The sequence below is a fragment of the Gossypium hirsutum genome, chromosome D11 (assembly GCF_007990345.1).
Source record: "Gossypium hirsutum isolate 1008001.06 chromosome D11, Gossypium_hirsutum_v2.1, whole genome shotgun sequence".
NCBI classification, from domain to species: Eukaryota; Viridiplantae; Streptophyta; class Magnoliopsida; order Malvales; family Malvaceae; genus Gossypium; species Gossypium hirsutum.
Window position 1 is genome coordinate 63,909,073 of NC_053447.1, and position 27,370 is coordinate 63,936,442.

Sequence of the window (27,370 nt, forward strand, 5' to 3'; positions counted from 1 at the left end):
GTCGTCTCCTTGCCTTCAAAGATTACACCGCCTAACACTGACTTGAAAAATTTTGGTTAGGGTTTTATGGAAAGAATAAATGGAATGCTTGTTAATGATTTCATTTAGCATTGCTGAAAATCAGCTGTAATGATGAATGTTTATTTATGGCATGATTGTTCATTGCCAAAATATTTTATTGCTAAAATAGTCATTGGTATTAATGTAGAAGATAACCTTATGATTATTAATTTCCAAAAGATTTTACCTCAATATATCAATATTTATAAAAAAATATGTAATACTTCCTTTTAAGAAAAATATATAATAACTTGTTATCAAAGTCATGCAAATTTTAGGTCTATTTCATCACACATTTATTTTTTTAACGTAATCATATAGCTAAGTACCAACCTAGTTATTTTGTGGTAATTTTTGTTATCGATTTTCAATGTAATTGATTATGGCAAAGTATGAACGACCCCTTCTACTATCTATCTCAAACATCGATGCCCTTTGCACATACACAAAAAAGAGAAGAAGACAGTAGTCCAGATTTATACATAAAAAAAATTGCCCTTGAATTCAAGGTGTTCATGAAATATTTTTTCATGTTTCTGTCCTGCACTATGGCATCAAATCAAATATTCATAAAACCAAAAGAAAAAGTTGACACCGGGGTTATCTTATACTATATCATCACGGTGTAGTGAATCATGACCCGAGCGCCATAAAAGGAAATCAAGAACCTCATCAATCATACGATAACATCACCAATAAAAAGTTAAACAATGCGGAGATGAAAGTAGAAAGAGAGAATCCTAGGATCCATTTTAACTGAATCCTTCATCCGAGCTAATCCTGAGCGACTCATAGTCTTCTTTGCTATCTACAACATAAGAAAAGCTAGATAAAGAAAAAATCAGATATAAACAGGTTTGCATGAAAGAATGGAAAATAGAAATGAAGATATTTCCAACAACAAGATACAAACCTGCTATTGATGGGATAAAGCTGCAATTACCAGACTTGCTAGGCATCTGCCATGAAAGAAGCATCAAATTTACAAGAATTGGTGGTAAGCTCAGTAGTTCAGCAATTCAAGCAAATTTCATACAAGAAGCTTTGCTACTACAACATGTTATGGATTTCATAACAGGCAAACTTATGGCTATTAATTAAAAATGTTTCTACCAGGTAATGATACAGACAGATCTCTTTCTTTGCATGTCTTCTTATTCTTTCCACTATGCTTGGAAACAAGCAATAGCCTGAATAAACTGGAGGAAATGGCAATGACCAATTGGTGTATAAAAAAGCTTACTCCAAACTGCAAGAGCTTTCTTTGAATCTAAGCATATATTTTAGGATCTAAAAGTTATATTTTCAGTCTCAAATTGCTTAGGAAATCAGATTAATCCAAATATTTCCACAGCCTACCAACTCTAGCAGATCGAACATCCTACTAGTATGCTGTAAAGCAACATATATGACAATAAAACCATGTTCTATCAAACATTTAATTGCACACTGAAGCATTTTATCTTCCCATATTCTCCCAGTTGAAATCTACGAAACTATTTGCAGTTCCATGCAAACAGTTTCTAATAGCCCCTTTTAGCTCCAACCGATCATCCCAATTCCCAACAGTTAGAAATACTCCAACTCCTCCTAGGCATCAATTGCTTTGTTTTACGTGGACAAACAACTGCTTAAAACATCTTTCCACGACAATTTGATCATTTCTCAAGATACTAAAAATTCCATGAGAAGGCCAAACTTGCCTTCTCATATATTCATACTAGCATTTCCTTAGACTTCTCTGTTATCCGCATGCCTTTATCATATTTATGCATAATTATCAAGCAGTGATATCTATTAGAAGTTTATAGCTCCTAAGGTCTAGCACTCAACAGTACTACATATCATCTTCATTATACCATCACTTCCATTGTACATAACTTGTCCACATATCAATTAGCTCTAAAAGTTTAACAACATAACATCCACAAGAATGCTCAAGGCAGGGAAAACTATGGCCCTCAAGCATTTAGAGAGTTGCTTAAGGAACACAGTAACAATTGCCATCACATATCTTTATAATATTTATCAACTGCTCACTCATTATTTTATACCAAGTTAAAAGTGACACCACACAAATAGTTTTATTTTCCATCACCTATCTACTTTTCAATTAACTCCCAATCAACAGGAAATTTCAAGGAGACAAAACTAATCCCATTGACTAAACAAATCCTCCCATTACTAAAAAATCTAATACTCCAAATTAGAATAAACAATATATGAGCTACAAGAAAAAGAAGCTAAACCTTTCCCACTATCTGGGACGAGCTATAAATATCATATTCTACTATCATGCCCTATTTTCAGCTAATTTAACAAAAAATGCATTTTGAATCACTAAAAACATAAACATATTAAACCATTCCCAACAAGTGGCCATCTACATAAATATAATATTATGCCAAATTGACACCAAGAAAAGACCAGCTTTCGCCAACTTAAAATTTTTATCATCCATAACAACAGTAATCTATGCTAGGTCTCACTATGTGTGGTAACTGGTATTCTGCCGCTTTTCTCTAATCATCATCTAAAACACTAGAAACACATAACCAAGAAAGAAAATGCTAAGATAATCTGAATTAAACATCTAAATACCGCCAAGAAGCCAAATTTTCAGCCATATTCAAGGCTAGCATATGGGATAGGCTATATGGATCATATGACACAACTTTTCTACTATATCTTTTCATACTACGAAAACATATAAGCAATAAAAACCTGCTCAAGCAATCCAAATTAAGCATTAAAACACATACAAAGATCCCAAATTTCCAATCAAACTCGAACGACGAGAAATACCGATAGGATTAACATTTGCCACCTTTTTCCTCCACCCTGGCATCCTTATCTGCCACCACAGGCTGACCATTCCCGCCATCTTTCTCATCAGGATGCCTAACAACAACAACAGGACAAACACAGTGATGCACACAATAATCAGTAACGCTTCCCAACCTCCCATCATTCCCTCTTTTCTCAGCTCCACACCCTCTACTCCCCATTATAACAGCACTCAACCCTAACCTCTCCAGCTCAAGACACAACCTTTCCCTCATATCATGATCTTTCGCAATATGAATCTTGAAGGGAAACCCAGCTTCCTTCAAGGGTTTGGCCAAATCCGCTGCCTTTGAAGCCGTGAAGGCATCGAAGTCGTCCTCCAGTTGCTTCTGGGTCTCTGGCGTTCGTGGGCTTTGTTGGGCCTGGGAAAGTGGGCCCCAATCAGCTCCGTAGAGTACATTGGTTGGAGACACGTGGAGGAGGATGACAGCATCGCCTGGTCGGAGGTAGTTTTGGACAGCCCAGCGAACGGCGTAGGCGGACTCTTCGGAGAGATCCACCGCTACGCCAATCTTACGACGAGCTCCAGCGACGGGGCTGGGGGAGGAAGCTGCGGAGGTCGAGTGATGAGGGGAGGTTGGGAGGTGAATCTTGATCGTGGGTAGCTTTCGGTTACTGTTAGAAGAACTCATTTTCCTTCCTTTATTTGGGTTTTCCATTTCTTTTCTTTCCTCAATTTTTTTTCCTTAAAGAAAATGACAACTTTTGAGTTTTTTAATGTTCAAGAGTTTGTTAAGAATTTTTATTTTTAATAAATGATAATAATTCTAATTTTATATCAAAATTATTTCAATATATTAATTATAATTTTTTTTAATATTATAAATGTAGACATCACAAAATCTAAAATTAAAAAATTCCATTGACAATAATAACCCATATATAAATCAATTGACCTTCCATAAAATTGGTTGGTTTAATATTCAACACTATTAATTACTCACCCTATCAAAACTGCAAATTGATAGCTACATCATTTGTCACTAAATTTTTAGGTAAGTTTTCGTTTTAGTCACTAAATTAGTTATAATTTAGTCACTAAACTATTTAAAAGTTTTTATTTAAATCACTGAACTAGTAAATTTTTTTTTTAAAATTCACCAGTGAGCTTCAAGTGACGATTCGATAATTGATAGAGTAGATTAATACATATCGTCAAGTAGAACATACTTTAGATCCAAGTTTATCTGATAGTCAATATAGGAGATTGAAAAAAAAACTTTGAATTTTGATTTGTAGATTTATGATGTCCAATATTATTTCATAAAAAAAACTAAACTATAAAAGAGAAGGGAAAAAAACATTTTATTAGTACATACAGTATGAATAGAAAAAACTATATAGCATTGATTTTAACATTCTAATAATTTAAATAAAAATTTTTAAATAATTAAATAATTAAATAACTAAATTATAACTATTTTAGTCAAGTGACCAAACCCAAAACATACTTCTAATTTAGGAACTAATAATATAGTTTACCCTTACTCTTTCTCCAGGAACTACATTTTGTAATGTTTAATGTTTTCCGCACGAGTGTAAAAGGCAGTTAATTGGCGGCGGAGATTTTAAGTTATCTCACACGTGTAAGATGGTTTTAATCACCTGCGATGATTTCTTTCTGAGCTCAATCTTAAAGGAATAAAATTTATACTCAGTTCCTTAATTGAGTCCTGCGTTCCTTTTGTTTTCTCTTTGCAGCTTTCGATCATGGTCTATATTTCTCGCAACGTGTCGAACACCGATCGCGGCCTGAACATCGGAAGCTTCCTAAAGAACCTAAGCAAATTTGCGGTTGATTCCGCCATTAACGTCTCCCTCAAAGGTTTCACTGGTTCGTTTTCTTTTTCTCTTTATCCTCCTATATATTCTCTTAATTTTACATCAATCAGACTTTGTTTTGGTTTAATTTGACCATTTTCGCATAAAATAACAATCATAATTTCTGGGTTTCATTTTTCCAGCAGAATAGTGATTGGTTCCCATGCCTTGTCAATTTGGGTTTATTTCCTGTTCATGGATTTATTCGATTATGTATATCGTCAATATTCATCTTAATTTTAGAGTAAATTATGAAAATAAAGAAGAGAAAGATTTTCCGTTTGTGGATGATTGCAATAATTGCGTTGATTGTGATATTAGGAAATGCCTGTTCCAACCATCAATTTTTTATTGGCTCTGTGGGGTGAGACATTTTCAGGTGGGAAGAAACTGTATCAGACATTTTTGCAGGAAAAGTTAAAAGATGAGGCAAGCAATGTGAAACTAATGAAGGAGGAGACACAATCAACAAAAATGGAAGACATTGCAAACAAAGCTGTAGGAGGAACAGAGCCTGTGAAGAAGAAGAAGATGGTACCTCAAGACTCGAAGGAAATGGAGCTCGAAGATCCTAAAAGGAAAACAATTTTCATTCGATCTCGCCTGTAAAATACTAGGAAAAGTTAATGGGTAAATTGATACTTCAATTATAAATATTTCGAAGATGTACTTTTTTTTATTGTACCTTGTTAATGTTTAAGTTATAATTTGATTAAGGTTTCTATTGCTAGCTTCATTTCTTAGTGGATTTAATTTCTTTGTATTTGGAATTTGAATCAGTCTCAACATATATATCTGTTTGTTAATTGATGCTTGTGGGCAAGTTCTCAAGATTGTTTCCATTTAACCAATCATTTACTTATATATAATACAAAGTAGTAGTCGTGAAAATACAGATATGGTCATGGCATGAACTTCATTGATGATGATGTGGTAATTGCCATGGAGCATGAGGCATGGGCTTAACTTTATAATGTATCACATCATTTCATGCATATGCACATAGCTTTATTTGCCACCACATTCAAGGTGAATTGTATAACCTAATGTCATGGGGTTAGAACTTTAGTCTCGTTAATCTCGCGGTCTTAGAGATTTTTTTTGCTTCGATTCTAAGTCAGTCTAATATTTGCAAAAGTGAGAACTCTTGCAGAAGTTTTCAAAGGCATCGAAATATAAAGCGGAAGCACACTCGAACTGAAAGAGCAACGAATAACAGAAAAGTCAAAGGAAAACAATATTTTTAACTATGAGTGGAATGATTACAAATGAAGGAAATATCTCTATTTATAGTTACGTTCCCCCAGAATTAACAATACAGATTAAGTTACACCGACAGTCAAGATTAAAACCTATCGATGATCAAAATTAAAGCCTATCTACAATTAAGAGTCCTAATGAATTTAAACTCTATGCAATCTTATCCCTTTAGGATTTGCACTATTATCTTGGTAACTCTAATTTTACTAGAGTGTTTCATTAGGCCACCAAGGCTTCAAGTAGATGAGCTTCTCTATGGGTTCCACGAATTGAGCCAGTTTATGTGGGTCAAATGAGACTCATAAAGTTGACCTTTATGGGGCATTCTGTGCGCCATGGTCATGGGCTTTGATCTGTGACTCGTGACACTAAAACCTATTGCAGTTCTTCTTTCCACAATCACATGTGTTTCCTTTGCCTTGACCTATTGCAAAATTCACAATCATATATCATGTTCATGCGTGTGTCACAGGCTGCAGATTAAGGTCAGTGATCATTGCGCATAGAATCGTTTATGGAGGTCAATTGATCAAATAAGGTTTATTTAACCCACATGAATTGATTTGATTCATGAAAAATATGGAGAAACTCATCTACTTGAAGCATTGGTGGTATAGTGAAAAAACTCTAGTAAAATTGAGTTACCATGTTGAATAATGTAAATATTAAAGGATGCACCACAAAACTGGACTCTGTGAAGGATCAACTCAAGGGACAAGTGATGGCTGTTCTGCACGTTAATATGGAAGAGATGCAATAGACTTTCAATTTCCATTGAAAAGCTAATCGAGAGGAATGATGATCTTGAAGACATGATGATGACTTTGAAAAAGGAAATTAAAGCCATGATGACGCCTTTGAATATGAAGATTGAAGAGCTCAAAGGTGAGCTTGTCGTTTACAAAGTTGCCGTGGGAAAAAAGAGTGTCGGGGCCAACACCCAGGCATAAGATGGATGTTTTCAAATTAAAAGTGTTTAAGGGAAAAAGATACACGAAGGGTGTGAATAACTTCTTATGGGGGATGGAACAATACTTCCATGCAATGAACATTGAGGATGATGCCATTAAGGTAAACACTGCTCCAATTTATTTTACTAATGTCACTATTTTATGGTGGCATTGTAGGTCCATAGATGAGAGATGAGTTGGTATCACAATTGGGACTTGGGTGGAGTTCCAAAATGAGTTTAGGAAATAATTTTACCTCGAGTATGCTGAGGACAAAGCTCAGGCTAAGTTGCGTCAGCTTACATAACAAAGCATAATTTGAGAATATGCTTGGGAGTTCACTAAGTTGTTACTCCAAATACTTGATTTGAGTAAGAAAGAGACATTCTACTGGTTCAAGGCTGGATTGAACCCTCGAGTGAAGCAATATTTGCATCAACTAGGGGCCAAAGAGCTTACCAAAGCCATGACCAATACGGAGTCCTTTGTTGAGCTGGATTTGAGGAAAGGCAAGTTCAAGTCTTCCGAGCCTAGAGAGAAGGAAAATGGTGAGGGAGATTAAAAAGGACAAGTTGAGAATGACATCGATGACAATTGTAAGCATGGTGATAATGGGAAACCACTGAATGGGGTAAGGAAACCAAACAATCATCCAAAGAGCAAGAAGAATGATAAGGAGTAGATACAATGCTTTTTAATCATGTTGTGGTTCGCATAAAATGTAGGATTGTTTAAAGTAATCTAAGTTGTCTGCAACCAGTAAATAAGAGACAACGAAGCTTATTGAGGATAAAGTATTAAGGCTTGGATAAATTATACTTAATTCTGCGAAAGCGAAGAGGGATCACAAGTGGAAAGGGTTAATGTTTGTAGATATCAACATCGTAGGCCGAAAGAAGAGTGCTACTATTGATACGGGGGCATCTAGTTTGTTCACGTCAGAAAGAGTTGCAAGTAAATTTGGTCTCTCAATTAGCAAAACGACTAAGAGAATCAGGACTATTAATTCCAAAAAGGTCTTCACTGTGGGATTAACATAAGAATTTGAGCTATAGATTGGGGATTGGAAAGATAAGGAAGGCTTTGAGGTAATTCATTTAGATGATTACGTCTTATTTCTTTGCCTAAATTTCCTTGACAAGTTTAATGCTGTTTTGGTTCCTTTTTCTGATTGCATATTATCTTAGATACTTGACAACAACAATGCATTGTGTCGGTAAGTTGAGACATAAGGGGTGGAACTAAGGTATTTTCGACAATCCAGCTAGTCAAGGATGTTACGTGTGATAGGAATATTACTTAGTAAATCGGAGTGCTAAGGTATCCCCCTTGGAAATGCTAGAGGTGCACTAAATTGATGTGAAACCTGTTGAGTTACCTGTGGGACTACCACCTATGGGAGAGATGGGTTTTGCATCTAACTGTGTAAATAAGTAATGCAAACTAGGCAGTTAAATCAAGTAGATGCAAAAAGTGAGGTACACCTCAAAAACTTTTCTGGTGTTTTTCAATATGACTTACCATGGGTTTGGAAAAGACACATGGGCCGTTTTAGAGTTTTTAAGCGAGTAAGCCGAAAGGCTTACAAACCAAAGTTAACGACAATAGCCAAGGTTAACCTAATGTTCAACATGAGCGTGCCCAAGCCTATTTGTGAGGATCAAAAGGATTTTGATTAAGGCAAGTCACAATGGAGAACTCTTATGAGGATCAAGAGTAGTGACCTATTATGATCGAGATGTACAAGAGAAAATATAGTTTGAGTTAAACAACAACAGAGACATAAGCCAAGAAAAATGTTACGAGGGAGGGAACTATCAGATAGAAAGACTAGTTGGGAATCAACCAAGACATTGAGATGGTTCTAAAATGAGTTAGAATAGTGTTATCTCAAGGATGCGACGAGGGCATTGTGCACATAATCTCCCATGGAGATAAATTGCAATGAGACTAATTTAACCCACATGAAATGGAATGATTTGTGGAGCACGTGGAGAAGTCCATTTACTTAAAGTATTGATGGCCCAATTAAACATTCTAGTAAACTAGAGTTTCCATGATGAATATTGTAAATTCTAAGGGATAATATTTTATAATGTTTAAATCCCTTAGGACTCTCATATTGTAGATAGGCATTGAACCTAGCCGTTGATGTAATTTAAATTGTATTGTAGAATTTGAGAGAGCTCAACTATAAATAGAAGCATTGCCTTCATTTCTAATCATTCCATTTTACATTCAGTGTAATTCATTCCAAGTAATAGAATACTTTGAGAGTATTTACTCAAACATTAGATGTGCATTTGCTTTCTTGCGGCTTTTATGTTCGCTTGTAGCTTCTTCGCTTGAGAGTTTGCTTCTGCTTAGTTTCAATGTGTTAGATAATTTCTTTGAGAATTCTCGCCTTTTCAAGAGATAGGCTAGCTTACTTGGAATATTTGAAGCAAATGAATCGTCCAAAGCCGCGCAATTTATCAGACTAAAAATGCTAACTCCGTGACACATACATATCGTTACAATATCATGATCGATCATTTGAATAAATTCAATGTAATTGGTCATAAATAGTGCTGAAATTAAAAGTTAAAAAAAACAATCAAAATTATTACTTTGAATATGTAACATATTGATCTCAAACTCTTAAGTTCATTTGACTATTTATTTATTTATGTTGTATACTTTTATAACCTTATCCTGCCACCACGATATCAATATTTTAGATAAAGGTGTTAATATCAGCAAAAGTCGGTTCAAGTCACCAATTCACCTTTGTTCTTCTATCAATGATATATTGATCCCAGATTTCTCTTTATATTGAGTAGCTTGCATCTTCCTATTCTTCGCTTAGACATTTTGAAAAGAGTTTGGCTCAGAGAAATCATTTGTGTCTCCCATTCCTCGCAAGAACCGCATTGTTTTTGACCCCTCTTGTTAACAAGAAGATAGAATTAAAACAAGGCCTCATGTATGTACACTTTGTTTGATGCCTGATTTCAAAATACCAACCATCATCATTATATGATCAATGTTAGCCAACTTCAAGTTGATTGTTGAAACATTTTCTAAAAACAATCCCACATTAACCAAAATTTCTATTATCATTTCATAAGACATTTTTTTTCTATTGAAATTTAATTTTCTTAAACGATAAAAATCAAGAGATTGTAATTTTACTTTTATATTGACAATGATACAACAACCGATTGAGTATTAACTCGATTGATACTTTTTCTATTGTGGCAATAAAAAAACGTGAATTTAAGTATATTTATACATGTTTTTCATTTGATTTAATGGTTTAAAAATTATAAGTAAAATTGAGCTTTGTATAATAATAAAAAAAATGACACTGCAAGTGGAAATCAGTCTTTGATACTAACAATTCTCTGTAAAAATAGAATCCACGTGAAACATGTAAAAGAGAAAAAAGTAGGATGATGGTAGGCATAAATGACATCAATGAAGTGAGGGCATCACTTTCTAAATTTATAATCTTTGGTTGCTTTTTGGTGAAAGCAAAATCTGCACTTGACTTGGGGTCAATATTATATATTATCCTTTGTAAATTAGATAAGTAGATGTCATGAAAGAGACAATAGCAATTATTGCTTTCTTTTTCTTTTGTGGAAAATTTGATCCTAAAAGCAAAGTTACTGCACTCAGTGGGTAAGGAAATTGGGTTAACCTTACTTTCAAATTAATAATTTAAATAAGTATGTGAATTTGAGATTTTATTGTATAAAAAATTTAATTTCATAATTAAAAATATTTTATTTAAATATATATAAATATAATTATATTATATTAGTAGTTTTTATTTTTTAATATTAAAATTAATTATAAATTTATACTTTTAGATCTAATCGGGTCAAAAATAAATATTATTTCATAATTTTTACTTTTTCATCACTAATGTTCACTTTTACTATTTTCATTTAAATATTTTTTAATCCACAAAAGACTTGAAATTGGGCTATAAATAGGAGTGGAGAGAGGAGATGAACTCAACCTACTTAGCTATACTCCAAAATGAAGCCACTGTTTCTTTTAGTTTGTGTTCTCTTAGCTTCCTCTTTCTTTATTCCCATTTCCGCCATGCCTATCCAGGACCAGCCCTTGGGTAAGATTCAGCAGCGAGTCTTTATGTTTATATATAGGACATCCACATATATATATATAATTAACAGTATGCATGGATGGATGGACATAATATATGATTGTTGCAGGTGGTGAACGCAAAGGAAATGAATGTGGTCGTGGAATCAAATGCATACCAAAGCCAACGCCACGGCCTACTAAGTGTAAAAGAAACAATCCTTACTGCAGGCCTCCCTGAATGTGGTAAAAAATAAAGCTATGGGCCTATGGACGATATGGATATGGGTGAAGTTATGCTAGTAATAAATTAACAAATAAACAAAGTTTCCCCCCATGCTTCATGACCCATGGCAATTACCAATGAAGTTCTTGTAATGATCATATCATTACTTTCATGACTACTAGTTTGTATGTGTTATGTTTATGTTTAATAAATTATGGAGTGTTTTTATGTTGAAAAATATCAAGTACTACTTTGATTGTGATAGGTTTATATGTTTATGTTTGAGGAAATTATTTCAAAAATGAAAATCACATAAACCATGATTTGTACTCCGTTTCAATTATTGATGTTGTAGAAACAAATAACTTGGTCTGCAGTTGCTCAAAACAGTTTTGTTTTATCTTCTGCCGGAACAAAAGTTGGATAAAACTAGAAAGTTGGTGAGTCAAAGGGACAAGTAAAGGGAGAATGAATACACAATATTTGAGTTCAACTATTTGCTAAAGCCCAATTTTTACAAACCATTCCTCCCAAATACTTTACATTACATACAATATCTCTCTATAAAAGTCTAAACAAGGTGTGTCTAACACATCCTTAAAATAGCTAAAGAATAAGTCAATCAACAACCTATTTACAGGCTCTCCTTCAACGTGAATATCGATAGCTAGAAGATGAGTCTTTATTACATGTTTAAATGCTAAAAATTATCTTCATAAGTTATCTTAGAAAAATATTCAAATAAATCTCTCTATAAAACAACCTTCCATCAACTTGAAAACTCTTAAAAGATAAAGGATAAGGATACTTCTTTCTTTCATCTCCAAGGCTGTCGGTTGAACGAGGATAATTGCTCCATATTCTATCATGAAATTATCTCCTCGTTTGCTGGTTTAAATCAGATGTAATCAAGGCTCTTTATTGTCAAGAATCCCAACCTGAATGAACTTTCACTGAAATATGCACATACTCTAAAATATGTCTAAATATTTGATGAGACAAGAAAAGGTTCTAAAATTGGTTTGAATGGTCAAATGCTCTAACATAAAGCTTAAAAATTTACAACAAAATGACATAAAAAAAATAACATTGAAATTTGATTTATAATATTAGAAGTTTTGAAGAAGTGGTAATTAAATTAATTATTAGAAGTGGGAGAATGATGCTGGAGAATCTGTCAAATTTGAAACTTTTAGTAAGCTATAAGGCACCAAAACTCCTACTTTTGCGTCGTTTTTATTGTTAAAAATTACTCACAATTCTTTTAGGTAGCGTTTGAGAGTTAAAGGATTTTAGAATTTGGATTTGAATTTAAAAAATAATGCAAATTGAGTACATTTATGTTTATTTAATCTAAGCTTTTGTTAGAAGCCTATTTATTAATAAATTTAAAATCTTAATTTTTTTTTGAATTTGATAAATCCATGCTTTTTTTTAATATATATTAGATTGAATTTTGACTAATCTATCTATAATATATGCGTTTCATTCTTACTAGAGTTGTTCACGGGTCGGGACATAACAAAATTTTAGGTCCAATTACTAGGCCTTGATCTGACCCAAAAAATGGGCTTAGATTTTTCCTAAGTTGACTCGGATAAAAATGTAAAACTTGGACCCAGTCTGTATTAATTTTTTAATTTAATTTTTATATAAATAAATTTAAAAATATAATACACCAAATACATTAAAAATATTAAAATAAAAGTTTCCTAAGAAATTTTAAAAAATTAAAAAAAAAGTCTTTATACTTAATTAACACTAAGATAAGAGCAACTTAACAAGCAAATGTTTCTAAAATAGTAGCAAAATTAACAATAAAACAAGTATTATACAATATCCAAATATTAACAACAAAATAATAACATAATAGTGAAATGGTAGCAAAACAGTGGGAAAATAGCAGCAGAAGCAGTAGGTTTTTTTATTGAAAATCGGGTTGGGTCGGGTCGGGCCAAAAAATCTTATTCGAGGCTCGACCCGTTTTTCAAATGGACTTTTTTTTTTGTCCAAGTCTATTTTCTGAGCCTATATTTTTTTTCTAAGTCCTCTCATTTTTCGAGCGGACCTGACCCAGCCCATATACAACTCTAATTCTTACCATTTATATAATAAATGAGATCTAAATCCAAATTTTCAAATTCTGAATTTCCAAAAGGAGGATAAATATTTTATTTGGAATACTCCTCAACCATCAAAAGCCCTAAAGAAAATTCTATCTTACAATATTTTCTTTACTACTAATTACTTCCAAAAATTCTCTAAATTTTTCCTTCCAAGTTTCTTCAATGTTACATCAGGCAAAAAACAAAGTTCAAGTCTTTCAAACTCTTCTAAAATAGCATCTTCAAGATCTCCTGTATCGAAAAGGCAATTATAGGGAGCCTCAACAAGTAATGTTCTTGAAGTTGTTGAAAACCCAATTGATCCTCCACTAATTAAAATTGAACCTACTACTTGTCTAAAGGTATTTGTTGCTATGAATCCTCAAAAACCTCTAGTACATGACTTTTTTATTATTATCTGATTTATTGTTCTACTTCTAAAAAACCATGATTGAAGATTGAAATCTCTTGGACACAAAGCAACAACAACTAAAGCAGTAGAAGAAGCCTTTGAGCACGTGCACACACACAAAAAAGAAAAACAACTGATTAAGGAAAGACTTATTCCATTTCTAATGATAATGTCCCATTATCAGACTTTGTGTCTAATTAAACTGCCACGTATATATATATAAATTGAAAAGAGTAGGTGCTACTAAGTTATTAAAAGAATGTAGATTGTACTTCTGAACTAAAGAAGTCAAAGTTCCTAAATGTTATTTGTACAAAAAAGAATGAAAATAATGGTTGATACACATATTATATGTTTAAAGCAAATTAATTTTTATTAATTTTTAAACTTTATATAATTTATAAAAATCATCTTGAATTAATATGGACAAAGGGTTTTCTAGATTTACATTGTACAGGACAAAAAAAAAATTCAAAATTCATTTTGGACTTCACTTTTAAATGGGCTTTTATTAATTTTTAATTTCTTTTTAATTTCATTTAATATTTTTTTATAAATTTTAATAATATTTTATATATTTATAAAATTTTTAAAACATTAAAACTTTATAAAAAAATTTATAATTTTTTTTTCTTAAAATAAGCTTTGGAATGAATGAACATAGACAATTGTATGTCCAAAGTTATTCTAGTAAAAAATTTAAGTATTCCTTTTAATTTTTTATTTTATGAAAATTGTATTTTGCCGACATGGCACAATCTAAAAATTCCATACGTCTAGCACTTAACACCATTACAAAAATGATACTAAAATGGAATGAAAATTCGACACTAACTTACGAAAAAATCATAAATACCAATTTAAGAGAAAGTGACAAATTCAAGAACTAAATGAGTATTTAAACTTATTTATATTTAAATCAATTTAGACATGCATTAAATTTCTAATTGTGTTTAAATGATAAGAAATGAAAAAGAAGATATAAAATTTTGATCGAAAAATAAACATAAAATAAAAATCACTTACAATTATAAATAAAACCATTGATAAATGTATTATGTTAAATTCCAGTATAGATGAAATAACAGAAATGAGGTTGAAGCATCATTGAGCTCTCATACATTGAATCCTTGATCACGACGCTTGTGCCTCACCCCAAGGCCTGACGCGCGTCTGTCGCCTTGCACCAAAAGAACAAAGGGCGTCTCTTCTCTCCCCTCCATTGACTTTGCCGATGTCTGCAAAAAAAAAAGACAAAGAAAGAACACAGAAACAGCAAGACAATAGCAGCAGAAACAGTAACAAATTTGAATAATAAACAGTGTAATATGGCTATAAAAGTCATTACGTATTATTTTTTACAGGCAATCGAATAAAAAAAACAGAGAAATAAATAAAAGAGAAGATTTCAAAAAATATAAAGGTAGTTATATATATATATATGGTTTGAAAAGCTATAATAAATACATAAAAAATAGAGAGAGAGGGGGAGGATTCTCACTTGTCGTTCCACCTTTCGCCACCGTCGAGGACTGTTGTTCCAATAGGGTCGGAAGCGTGTAAATTATTGTACTAAAAAATCACACAAAGTTCAATTCCCAGGGAAGAGAGGTGGATCACATGGATCTCTTAAATACCAAGTCTTTCCTTAGACAGAATATCCCTTCTATAGTAATTTAATAGCACAATTAAATACTACTATTATACCCTCAAATATTGAAAGAAAAATAGGACAAGAAAGAACACAAGAGATTTAACGAGGTTCGGTAAATTATACCTACGTCCTCGGGCACTAACACCAGATGATAACTTTACTATCTCCAAAGTATTACAAACAAATAGAATTCCTTAAGAATTCTCAAATGGGAGAAGAGAGAAAACTAAGAGAGAAAGATTGGTTGGGATGAATTGAAATGAGAAATGAGAAGGCCTATTTATAGTTGAGGTTTAAGGACCAAACAATAAATAGCCCATTATCTCAAGGACCAAAAAAAAATTATCCCATGCCACTTTTTCAAAGTCAACTTTAGGGTGCTAAACTTGCACCACTTTGTATTGTTTGCCATTAATGTTGTCTCCCATTAATGTTAACAATCTCCACCTTGAAGATTTGATTAGGATAATCACATCTTCACACACTTCCTTCAACTCCCCAAATTCGATAAAGCTATCTTTTGTAGTGCCTACAAATGCACTCTTGAGCGCCATACACCTGAAAGTGCTCAAATTCTTAGGATGTTAATCAAGTTCAAACAATGATTAAACTTGATTGTTGTTACCACCTTGGTCATCATATCTGCGGGATTATCTGCTGTCGGAATCTTCTGAAGTAGAATTTTTCCTTTTTCAAAGACTTCCCGCACAAAGTGATATCTTACGTCGATATGCTTGGTTCTTGAATGATAGACTTGATTTTTCGCTAAATGAATAGCGCTCTGACTGTCACAATATAAACTTATGTGACTTTGAACAACTCCTAAGTCTTTCAACAATCCATTAAGCCAAATAGCCTCCTTAACAGCTTCTGTAACTGCCATATATTCTGCCTCTGTAGTAGACACAGCTACTGTAGACTGTAAGGTAGACTTCCAACTCACTAGGGCTTTCGCAAGAGTAAACAGATACCCCGTAGTTGAACGACGTTTATCTAAATCACCAGCAAAGTCGGAATCAACATATCCAACTACAAACTGACCAAGTGCTTCATCCTGTTCAAAAATTAAACCAACATCTACGGTTTTTCGAAGATACCGTAGAATCCATTTCACAGCTTGCCAATGTCCTTTTCCAGGATCATGCATATACCTGCTCACAACTCCAACAGCTTGTGAAATGTCAGGCCTCGTACACACCATCGCATACATCAAACTCCCAACTGCATTAGCATATGGGACTTTCGCCATATATTCTCTTTCTTCTTCAGTTTTCGGAGATAATTGAGCACTAAGTTTCAAATGAGAAGCAAGTGGGGTACTTACATGTTTTGTGTTTTCATTTACACCAAAACATTGTACTACCTTTTTCAGATATTGCTTCTGATTTAAACAGAGCTTGCCTCTCGGTCTATCTCTACTTATCTCCATGCCGAGAATCTTCTTGGCCTCACCTAGATCTTTTATCTCGAACTCTTGATTCAACTGAGCCTTCAGCTTATCTATCTCATTTTGGCTCTTCGAAGCGATTAACATATCATCAACATACAAGAGTAGATAAATGAAAGATCCGTCATGCAGCTTCTGCAAATATACACAATTGTCATATTTGCTTCTTGTGTACTTCTGCCTTCTCATAAAGCTATCAAATCGCTTGTACCACTGCCTCGGGGATTGCTTCAATCCATATAGCGATTTGTTCAGCTTACAAACCCAATTTCTACCACCAGCATCTGTGTATCCTTCGGGCTGAGTCATATAGATCTCCTCTTCTAACTCACCATGCAAGAAAGCTGTCTTAACATCAAGTTGAGCTAGCTCCAAATTCAACTGTGCTACCAAGGCCAACAAAATTCTAATGGAGGAATGCTTCACAACAGGGGAAAATACATCATTGTAGTCAATTCCCTCCTTCTGAGCGTAGCCTTTAGCTACCAATCTTGCCTTGTAGCGAATATCCTTCTTGCTAGGAGATCCATCTTTCTTTGCGAATACCCACTTGCATCCGATTGCCCTTTTACCTTTCGGTAATTGCGCCAACTCCCAAGTATTGTTCTTCCGGAGAGACTGCATTTCTTCATCCATGGCGCTTTTCCATTTATCACTTTCTAAGCTTTGCATTGCTTCTTGATAAGTGATAGGAATATCATCAACAACGGGAAGGGCGTAGGCCACCATATCAGTAAATCGAGCAGGTTTACGAATTTCTCTCTGTGGCCTTGCAACTGCAACTGGTTCTGGTGTACTTAGTGGTTCTTGGGTCAGAACCTCTTCAACCTCTAATTCCTCCATTGTGGCTAGAGAATTAGACTTATTAACTGGGCAAATCCCCATCTGCTCAAACTCCACCTGTTTTGGAGTACACTCCACCTGCTGTGGAGTATTGCTCGTCTGAATATCTTTATCTGCTACCTTTTTCAATGTGGCAGATTCATCAAAGGTAACATCTCTGCTACAGATCATTTTCTTTGTGCTTAAGCACCAAAGACGAAATCCCTTCACTCCAGAAGTGATTCCCATAAAGAGAGCTTTCTTCGCCCTCGGATCTAACTTTGACTCCTTCACATGGTAATATGCAGTGGTTCCAAACACATGTAAGGAATCATAATCTGTAGCCGGTTTTCCAGACCATACCTCCATAGGAGTTTTTCTTTCTAATGCAGATGATGGCAAACGATTAACAAGATGGCCAACGTTTGTCACAGCCTCAGCCCAAAATTACTTGCCCAACCCAGCATTGGACAACATACATCGAACTTTCTCCAGCAATGTTCGATTCATACGCTCTGCCACTCCATTCTGTTGTGGTGTATCCCTAACTGTGAAGTGTCGAACAATACCATACTCTTGGCACACATCGAAGAACGGATCACTTTTATATTCCCCTCCATTGTCCGTCCTAAGCCGCTTGATTTTCTGGCCAGTCTGGTTTTCGATCATAGTTTTCCATTTAAGAAAAACTCCAAGCACTTCATCTTTAGTTTTCATGGTATACACCCAAACTCTTCTGGAAAAGTCATCAACAAAAGTAACAAAGTAGTGTTTTCCTCCCAACGAAGGTGTTTTGGAAGGCCCCCACACATCTGAGTGAATATATTCCAAAATACCTTTTGTATTATGGATAGCAGTGCCGAATTTCACTCTCTTTTGCTTTCCCAGAACACAGTGCTCACAAAATTTTAATTTGCAAGCCTTTGCACCTTTCAACAATCCTTGCTTTGCCAGAATTTGCAAGGATTTTTCGCTGGCATGTCCCAACTTCATATGCCACAACTGCATTGAGTCCAAGTCTTTGTTACCGGAAGCTGCAGCGACTGCTCCAATAACTGTACTACCTTGGTAGTAATACAAGTTATTTTTCCTGATGCCCTTCAATATCACAAGTGCGCCAGACGTCACTTTCAAAACCCCATCTCTCATAGTAACAACTGAACCATTGAATTCCAAGGCTCCCAATGAGATGAGATTTTTCTTCAAACTGGGCACGTACCGAACATCAGTCAGAACTCTGGTTGATCCATCTTTATTCTTTAATTGGATTGAACCTATCCCAACAGTTTTACAGGCATTGTCATTGCCCATATAAACAACTCCTCCATTTAGTTCTACTAAATCAGAGAACCACTCCCGGTTAGGGGACATATGATAGGTACAACCCGAATCCAATATCCACTCATCTGAATGGAACGACGATGATGATGCAACCAGTGATAGTTCAGAGTCACTAGTATCATGCTTAGTAACACAAGCATCTACAGCAGCTTTTCCCTTATTCTTCAGCTTTGGACAATTTTTCTTCCAGTGGCCTTTCTCATGACAAAAAGCACATTCATCTTTCCCGAGTCTGGACTTTGACTTTGATCTCTCCTTTTGAGTTTTCTTCCGAGTGTATGAACGACCTCGGACTACTAAAGCTTCTGTATCTCTGATTGAGTTTTTCTGTTTGTCCTTCTTTCTCCGTTCATAACTGTATAAGGCCGCACAGACTTCGCTCAGAGATATATCACTCCTGCCATGAAGTAGAGTAGTTTCTAGGAACTCAAACTCCTCAGGAAGTGACCCCAACAGCATCAAAGCCAAATCTTCATCTTTGAATGTCTCATCCATATTCAGCAAATCAGTGACTAACTGATTAAATTTGGTGATGTGATCATTCATTGTGGTACTTGGGACGTATGTGAAGCGAAACAGTCTTTTCTTCAAGTGGAGCTTATTTTGACTGTTTTTCTTCAAAAAAATTTCTTCAAGTGCCACCCACAACTTATTTGCAGAAGTCTCCTTTGAAAAAGCATACCTCTGCTCTCGAGAAAGGCATGATCGAATTGTGCCACATGCCAACCGATTGATCGCCTTCCAATCTTTCTCCTGTACATCATCTGGTTTCTCTTCATCAATGGCAATGTCTAGACCCTGCTGAAAAAGGGCATCTAGAACCTCACTTTGCCACATACCAAAATGGCCCGTGCCATCAAAGATCTCCACGGCCAATCTTGCATTTGCAATTGTCGGTCTTGTCCACATAGACGATGTTGAAGCTCCTACACCGACCATTTTCTCCATAATCTTTCAATATACCTAAGGAAATCTTTTCTGATGTGGAAGATCAGTTCAAACTGCAACCACAGAGCATACTACGATTAACCTTCGGCTCTGATACCACTTGTTGTTCCAATAGGGTCGGAAGCGTGTAAATTATTTTACTAAAAAATCACACAAAGTTCAATTCCCAGGGAAGAGAGGTGGATCACATGGATCTCTTAAATACCAAGTCTTTCCTTAGACAGAATATCCCTTCTATAGTAATTTAATAGCACAATTAAATACTACTATTATACCCTCAAATGTTGAAAGAAAAATAGGACAAGAAAGAACACAAGAGATTTAACGAGGTTCGGTAAATTATACCTACGTCCTCGGGCACTAACACCAGATGATAACTTTACTATCTCCAAAGTATTACAAACAAATAGAATTCCTTAAGAATTCTCAAATGGGAGAAGAGAGAAAACTAAGAGAGAAAGATTGGTTGGGATGAATTGAAATGAGAAATGAGAAGGCCTATTTATAGTTGAGGTTTAAGGACCAAACAATAAATAGCCCATTATCTCAAGGACCAAAAAAAATTATCCCATGCCACTTTTTCAAAGTCAACTTTAGGGTGCTAAACTTGCACCACTTTGTATTGTTTGCCATTAATGTTGTCTCCCATTAATGTTAACAAGGACAACCTTCGGCACCTCAAATGTCTCATAACCCATTAGGGTTTTGACTTCCGACGAAGGTCTGGAACGTGGCGCGACTGAAGGTTTTCCTTCGTGATTCTTTTTCTTTTTTTTTTATTTCAAAAAATATTCGGTTGGATCTGTTTTTTTTTAATAACTTTTAGAAAGGGACTAAAAGTAATTTTTTTTATTTTCCGGCCACGAAGGAGGCACAGTGGAGGCTCGCCGGCATCCGGGCCGAAGATGGGGAGAACCGAGAGAGAAAGAGAGAACTCTCAGGTTTTTTTAAAAAAACAAAGACATAATGATTTTTTTTAAAGATTTTAGCTTTTATAGGAGATGTAAAACGACGTCATCTAGGGCTGGTTTCAATAGCACCAAAACGGCGCCGTGTTGGCCTTCGACCTGATTGCCTGTTCCAAGACCTTAGGATCCGCGTGTTTTTTGTGACTAGGGTATAATTGGACATTAGTCCTTCCAATTTTTAAGCAGTTTCCAATGTGGTCCTATTTCTTTTTTAATTTAACCATTTGATTTTATCTTAATTTCATTTTTGGTCCTTGGCCATTTTAAGAGAGGGATACCTGAAACAGAGTCGTTTCAGTTGACTCGAGACCCAACCTGAGATCCGACCCGATCCTTTAATAGGATCCGCGTGTTTTTAAAAAAGGGGCCTATTTGCGCTTTCAACCTTCTGCCTTTTAAGTCATTTTAATTAGGTCCTAATTTCACTATTTTCTTTTTTAGAAAGTTTCCATTTAATTTTACACCGCTTTCAACTAAGTCCTCGAATCGCTGAAGGTACGCGTGTCCTTAGGATTGGGATAATTCCTCAATTGGTCCTTGTTTGTTTTCACACTTTTCATTTTAGTATGTTATTTATTTATTTATTTTATCTTAATTCATTCTTTTAATTTAATTTAAATGACAATTAGACCCTTTATTTATTTTAATTCTTTTAATTATTTACTTGTTTGCTTATTTATTATTCCTTCACTTTTGGTTTATGTTTAAAATTGTATTTCTTATTATTTTCTTTTCATCGAGCATTTATTTATTTATTTATTTATTTTATTATTTATTTATTTATTTACTTATTATTCCTTTGTATACATGCATAAGAATTGGATTGTGCATATGCTTTTATTGGTACATTTTTGTTTATTACTATCATTCATTGTTTTATTTTTATTTTTAAGCATGTTATTGTTATTTTATTTCTCTCATTATTTTTTAGCATTTTTATGTCATGTCCATTTATCTTTTTAATCATGCATCGTCCATTTTTTATTTACCTTAAAATACTTCATTTAATCATTATTACTATAATACGATTATTAATATTAATAGTATTATTATAATTATGTTATTATAATAATATTCTTTTATTTCACTTATTATTTATTATTCTATCTACATAGTTGTTTTAAATTATCTCATTTTCACCATATCATACATTAAGGTTCAAACATTTATCCATTTGTATATCATGCCCGAATAAATTAAAAACACATCACCTTAAGTGTTTGTTTTTTTACACGATGCATAAAAAAGGAATTTTTTTTAAACCGAGGCAAATGTTCATTATTTCGAATTTAGAAAAGTTGTGTTCCTAACGTACAGAATATGACTTCCTTCTAAAACCGAGATAGTTGAATATTTATTTTAAAATAAATAAAAACGAGATTTAAGTAATGATCAATTGGTGTTTATTCTCGTTTTCGAGGTTTTAAGGCATTGTGTCCTAACACACGGGACGTGATCCTTTTTCTCGATTAACTTGAAATAAGCCCTTCTTGAGAAAATTACTTTGGTTAGATAATGCCTTAATACAAAAAGGATCGTGTTTTAAACTCTTTTCAAATTTTCAATTCACAACACTAAGACATTAATAAATCAACTAGGTACCAATTTTGGGTGTTACGAGGGTGCTAATCCTTCCTCATGCATAACCGACTTCCGAACCCATTTTTTGAATCTTGTAGACAAAAAATCGTTATTTTAGTAAATCAAACCATTTATTAAAACGATCAAATTACGAGGTGATCCAATCACACACACCTCATAAAAAGGGATCGGTGGAGACTCCCATTTTCGTCTTTTTCTTAAAATAAAAAAGGTCGATCTCAAAAAAGGTTTCGACAATCATATTATCTCATAATTAGAATCCACAATATTGATTCAAGTTAAAATGTCAAGTCACTAAACTTATCAAAAATTCATAACCATAAACAACCCTTTGTTCAATTTCTCGTGTTCTCTCTCTCTCTCTCTCTCTCTCTCTCTCTCTCTCTCTCTTTCTCTCTCTAAACGAAGGAAATGAAATATTTGTCTAGAGTGTTGCTAAATTTTTTTACACGAATAAGGATGACAACCTAAGCACCCCACGAAAATAGATGACAACCCAAACACCTAACTTCTAAGACCAGTGGAGTAAGTGAATGGCTTAGAACGTCACTCAATTTTTTTACACGAAAATAGATGACAACCCAAACACCTAACTTCTGTTACTCAATCGATCACAGTTTTAAGATTATACTTTTAATCTAAATAGTTAGTTGGGTATTTGTTGATTTTTTTATTTTTTTCTTTTATTTTTCAATTTTATTAAAGTGCCTTTATTTAATGTTGTTGGCTCTACAAGGTCCATCATTCGTTCAAATCAGATTTCTAATCCTATTTCCTCTCACTCTTGAAGTTTCATCATTGGGCATTCTCTTTTCCCTTTGTACTTGAGAGGCTTCAGTGCCTCCATCTCATTGACAACTTGTAACAATATGATTTTAAGTGGTATCAAAAAATGTGGTTTCAAAATTCTATTTTTATAAATCGAGTCTGCAAAGATGAAATATAAAAATTAATGAAATTAGTATAAATATATATTGAAGTTCAGTTAAGTAATTTAATCGAGAAAACTATTAATTAAAACTTAAGGATTAAATTGGAAAAGTTCAATCGCTATTGAGTTTTAATTTAAAAATACTTGAGGACCAAGATAACAATTATTTAAAGGACAAAAATGTTAATAAACCAACTTTAATCATGAAATAGTGGAGAATGATGATTGCTTACACTTAAATTAATTTATGATTAAAATGTGTAAGTTAATCTCTTAATTAACTAAATCAAACAAGATTAATTAAACTAAATTAACATTAATTAAAGTGTATATATGTGTGTATTTTAGCGGAAGGAAAAATGAAAAAAACATCCTCATCATCTTCCTCCACCGTCCACCAAAGTAAGTAAGAAAGAAATGCTTCAAACCATTCCAACATTTGACTATTAATCAAGTAAGCTCCTTAAGCTATTTTTATTTTTATTTTTATGGAATTTGAATCATGAGAGCTTGATTCAATTAGCCTGTGTATCAATTTATTCAATTTTTTAGTTTCTAGAATTTTTCCATTAAAATAAAATTGTACTTTCTAACAGACGATTTTGAATTCAAATTCTGAGTTTGAAACAAGTGTTTTCGAACTTACATTTTTCTAACATTTGTGAGAGTTGTGTCAAATATTATGCTTTTGAAACGCATCCTAAGTGAGAGTAAGTCAAAAAATTTTAAACAAATTAATATAATCGCTTAAAATCTAACCATAACATCTAAGTCGGGTTTAAAATGTTACAATAATAATATAAAAATTACATGTAAAAATTAGCATATATATATATATATATAAACAATGACACCGTAAGTGAAAATCTATCTTTGATCCTAACAATTGTCGAATCCACGTGAAACATGGGAAAAAAGTAAGATGATGGTAGCATAAATGACATCAATGAAGTGAGGGCATCCCTTTCTAAATTTATAATCTTTGGTTGCTGTTTGGTGAAAGCAAAATCTGCAGTTGACTTGGGGTCAACATTATATATTTTCCTTTAAATTAGATAAATAGATGTCATGAAAGAGACAATAGCAATCATTGCTTTCTTTTTCTTTTGTGGAAAATTGGATCCTAAAAGCATAGTTAGTTTGTGCACTCAATATAAAGAATTTATTAATTTAGAGTTTGAAATGTTATTATATAAAAAATTTTGATTCAATGTAAATAATTATTTATTAATTAATTTTTTTATTTACTATAAAACATATTATATCAATACTTTTAATTTTTTTAATATTAAAATTAATTGTAACCTTGTACTCTCTCGGGTCAAAAACAAATTATCACAGAAAAATTTTGAGTTCTTATCTCAAATTTATTAGCTACACAATTACCATATAACAAAATTTACACAAACATAAAATATTTTAAATATAAATATAATATGATAAAATATACATACATAAATTACAAAATTATATAAAATGGCATAGCTTTATTTAATAGCAGTGCCCACATGAAGTTACTGACATGATTTCATCAGTAATATTCACTTTTACCTTTTTTTTAAATATTTTTTTCATCCACAAAAGACTTGAAATTGGGCTATAAATAGGAGTGGAGAGAGGAGACGAAGTAAACCTACTTAGCTATAATCCAAAATGAAGCCATTGTTTCTTTTAGTTTGTGTTCTCTTAGCTTCCTCTTTCTTTATTCCCTTGTCTGCCATGCCTATCCAGAACCAATCCTTGGGTAAGATTCAGCAGTTAGTCTTTATGTTTATATATAGGACATCCATATATATATATATATATAATTAACAATATGCATGGGTGGACATAATATATGATTGCTGCAGATGGTAAACGCAATGAAATTGGATGTGGTCGTAGAATGAAATGCACACCAAAGGCAGCGCCTCGTAAGTGTAAAAGTCCTTACAGCAAGTCATGCAACCCGCCCTGAATGTGGTAGAAAATAAAGCTATGGACCTATGGATGCTATGTTATTATGTCTATGCCTATGGATATGGATATGGGTAAAGTTATGCTAATAATAAATTAACAAATAAATAAAGTTTCCCCCATGCCTCATGGCCCATGGCAATGACCACATCATCATCAATGAAGTTCTTGCAATGATCGTATCATTACTTTCATGACTACTAGTTTGTATGTGTTATGTTTAGTAAATTATGGAGTCTTTTTATGTTGAAAAATACTAAGTAATTTTTTTTTTGGTGACATGTTTATGTTCAATAAATTATTGTTGGTGATGTTAAAGAAGAACAGAGAACAGGAAGCAAAAACGTGCAGCAAAGGAGCTGTTAGCTCTTTCATTCAACCAGAAAATAATATATTTAAAATCAAATGCATCGCCTCAACCATTCCCACTAACTACATGGAAACTAACAAAACATTGCTTTTACACATGGGCGACTTTAGGGGGTTTGATTGGGCAGGTTCCTTAAAATGAAAAAATTTTTATTTAAAATTTTTAAAATTTTTAAAATTTTAAATTAATAAAAATATGGCCCCTCTAAAAATAATAAAATTTTAATTTAATCCTTTAAAATTTATATTTTTATTATAGTAAAAATTACAATTTAATTTCGACTCCCTAAATTTATTTATTTATTTTTTTGCTTCACCCCTACTTGCACACATGGATAAGCTGACTAATAAATTCTATCAGCACCTAAATACATCAAAGCATACCTAAACACATAAAAATAACATGAACAACAAAGTTCATTCTTAGCTAAATTATATAACAAAAGAACTAAACAAGTTTTCCATGCAACTCGACAAAGTCAACACGCACCAAAACTTTAGCTGCGTCTCGCAAGTTCGCAGGGTCAGCTTGCACGTTGACAGTTCGCGGGATCAGCTTGCACTTTGCCACTTGTGGAGACTTCTTGAAGTTCACCTTGTGTTCAAGCTACTGCATGGTTTGCTAACTTGTAATTAATAATTATAATGTGTTTTCGGTGTATTTTCCAAAGTTGAAAATGACAAAAGCATAGATTTGCATTTTGTTTCAACTATTGATATTTGAACTATTTTAGAAATAAATAACTTGGTTTACAGTCACTCAAAATGATTTCGTTTTATCTTCTATTGGAACCAAAGTTTGGGATGTAATTAAAAAATTTTATAACAAGTCTAAAATGTGTGTGAGTCAAAGAGACAAGTAAAGATAGAATAACACATGATATTTGTTAACACAATTCGAATTCCTAAACAACAAGTGTATAACACACCCCCAAAGCAACTAAAGAAATTGATCAACAACGTGGTTAGCAACTAGAAGATGAGTCTTTATCACATGTTTAAATGCTGAAAGTTATCTTAGAAAAATATTCAAATAAAGCTCTTCATAAAGCAACCTTCCATCATCTTCAAAACTCTCAAACATAAAGATAAGGATAAGAGTGAGTATCCACCAACGTTTAAATTTCTTTCTTTTCTCTCCAAGGTTGTTGATTGAAAAATGATAATTGCTTCATATTCTAGCATGGAATTATCTCCTCAGTTGTTGGTTTAAATAAGATGTAATCAAGTCCCTTTATTGTCAAGAATGCCAACCTTAATGGACTTTGACTGGAATGTACCCATGTTCTAAAGTATGTCCAAACAATTTGTTAGTGTCTTAAACTATTTTTTTTAAAAATAAGACTAAGTCCTAGGGATATTTGACTAAATTCTTTTTCTGTTAGCTTGTTAGTAGGACTAAAGCTAAGAGTTGTTAACTTGTTAGTAGGAGTAGGAATTTAAATTTTTATTCAGGTTGTTACTTGAGACTTGTATATAAGGGTTGCTTTGTTGATGAATTAAATCATCCATTTCATTCACATTTTTCTATGCTTTTGTTAGTTTTTTGCTAAACC

The 27,370-nt window shown here is 33.3% G+C and overlaps 2 protein-coding genes and 2 long non-coding RNA genes across 7 annotated transcripts; 3 read left to right on the plus strand and 1 right to left on the minus strand.

Annotated features, from left to right (window-relative positions):
* Positions 1-514: 514 nt before the first annotated feature.
* On the minus strand, positions 515-3,625 carry LOC107948205 (universal stress protein PHOS34). Of its 4 annotated transcripts, none has more exons than XR_001697263.2 (3): positions 2,866-3,619; positions 974-1,019; positions 515-868 (listed from the first exon to the last, which is right to left on the minus strand). XR_001697263.2 is itself a non-coding variant. In XM_016882671.2 (3 exons), the coding sequence occupies exons 1-2, from the start codon at positions 3,564-3,566 to the stop codon at positions 1,012-1,014; spliced, it is 687 nt and encodes a 228-aa protein (XP_016738160.2). In that variant the 5' UTR covers positions 3,567-3,625; the 3' UTR covers positions 515-868; positions 974-1,011. The 4 variants fall into 4 exon arrangements, 2 of the variants coding, with proteins under 2 accessions (XP_016738160.2, XP_016738159.2); XR_001697262.2 differs by having other exon boundaries at positions 515-885; XM_016882671.2 differs by having other exon boundaries at positions 2,888-3,625.
* A 913-nt stretch (positions 3,626-4,538) lies between these two features.
* Positions 4,539-5,458, plus strand: LOC107948204 (uncharacterized). Its single transcript, XM_016882669.2, has 2 exons — positions 4,539-4,741; positions 5,108-5,458. Exons 1-2 carry the CDS (start codon positions 4,618-4,620, stop codon positions 5,335-5,337), a joined length of 354 nt encoding a protein of 117 aa, XP_016738158.2. The 5' UTR covers positions 4,539-4,617; the 3' UTR covers positions 5,338-5,458.
* Positions 5,459-10,915: 5,457 nt separating this feature from the next.
* On the plus strand, positions 10,916-11,497 carry LOC107929719 (uncharacterized). Its single transcript, XR_001692885.2, has 2 exons — positions 10,916-11,058; positions 11,165-11,497. It is a non-coding gene; the product is annotated as an uncharacterized lncRNA (long non-coding RNA).
* Positions 11,498-25,097: 13,600 nt separating this feature from the next.
* On the plus strand, positions 25,098-25,724 carry LOC107929770 (uncharacterized). The gene is made up of 2 exons (XR_001692891.2): positions 25,098-25,233; positions 25,340-25,724. It is a non-coding gene; the product is annotated as an uncharacterized lncRNA (long non-coding RNA).
* The last annotated feature ends 1,646 nt before the right edge of the window (positions 25,725-27,370 follow it).

Bases quoted from the DNA above. Each gene is read 5' to 3' on its own strand.
- LOC107948205 (XM_016882671.2), bottom strand. From the start codon at position 3,566: ATGGAAAACCCAAATAAAGGAAGGAAAATGAGTTCTTCTAACAGTAAC.
- LOC107948204 (XM_016882669.2), top strand. From the start codon at position 4,618: ATGGTCTATATTTCTCGCAACGTGTCGAACACCGATCGCGGCCTGAAC. The intron at 4,742-5,107 runs GTTCGTTTTCTT...AGACATTTTCAG, and splicing joins CTCCCTCAAAGGTTTCACTG to GTGGGAAGAAACTGTATCAG.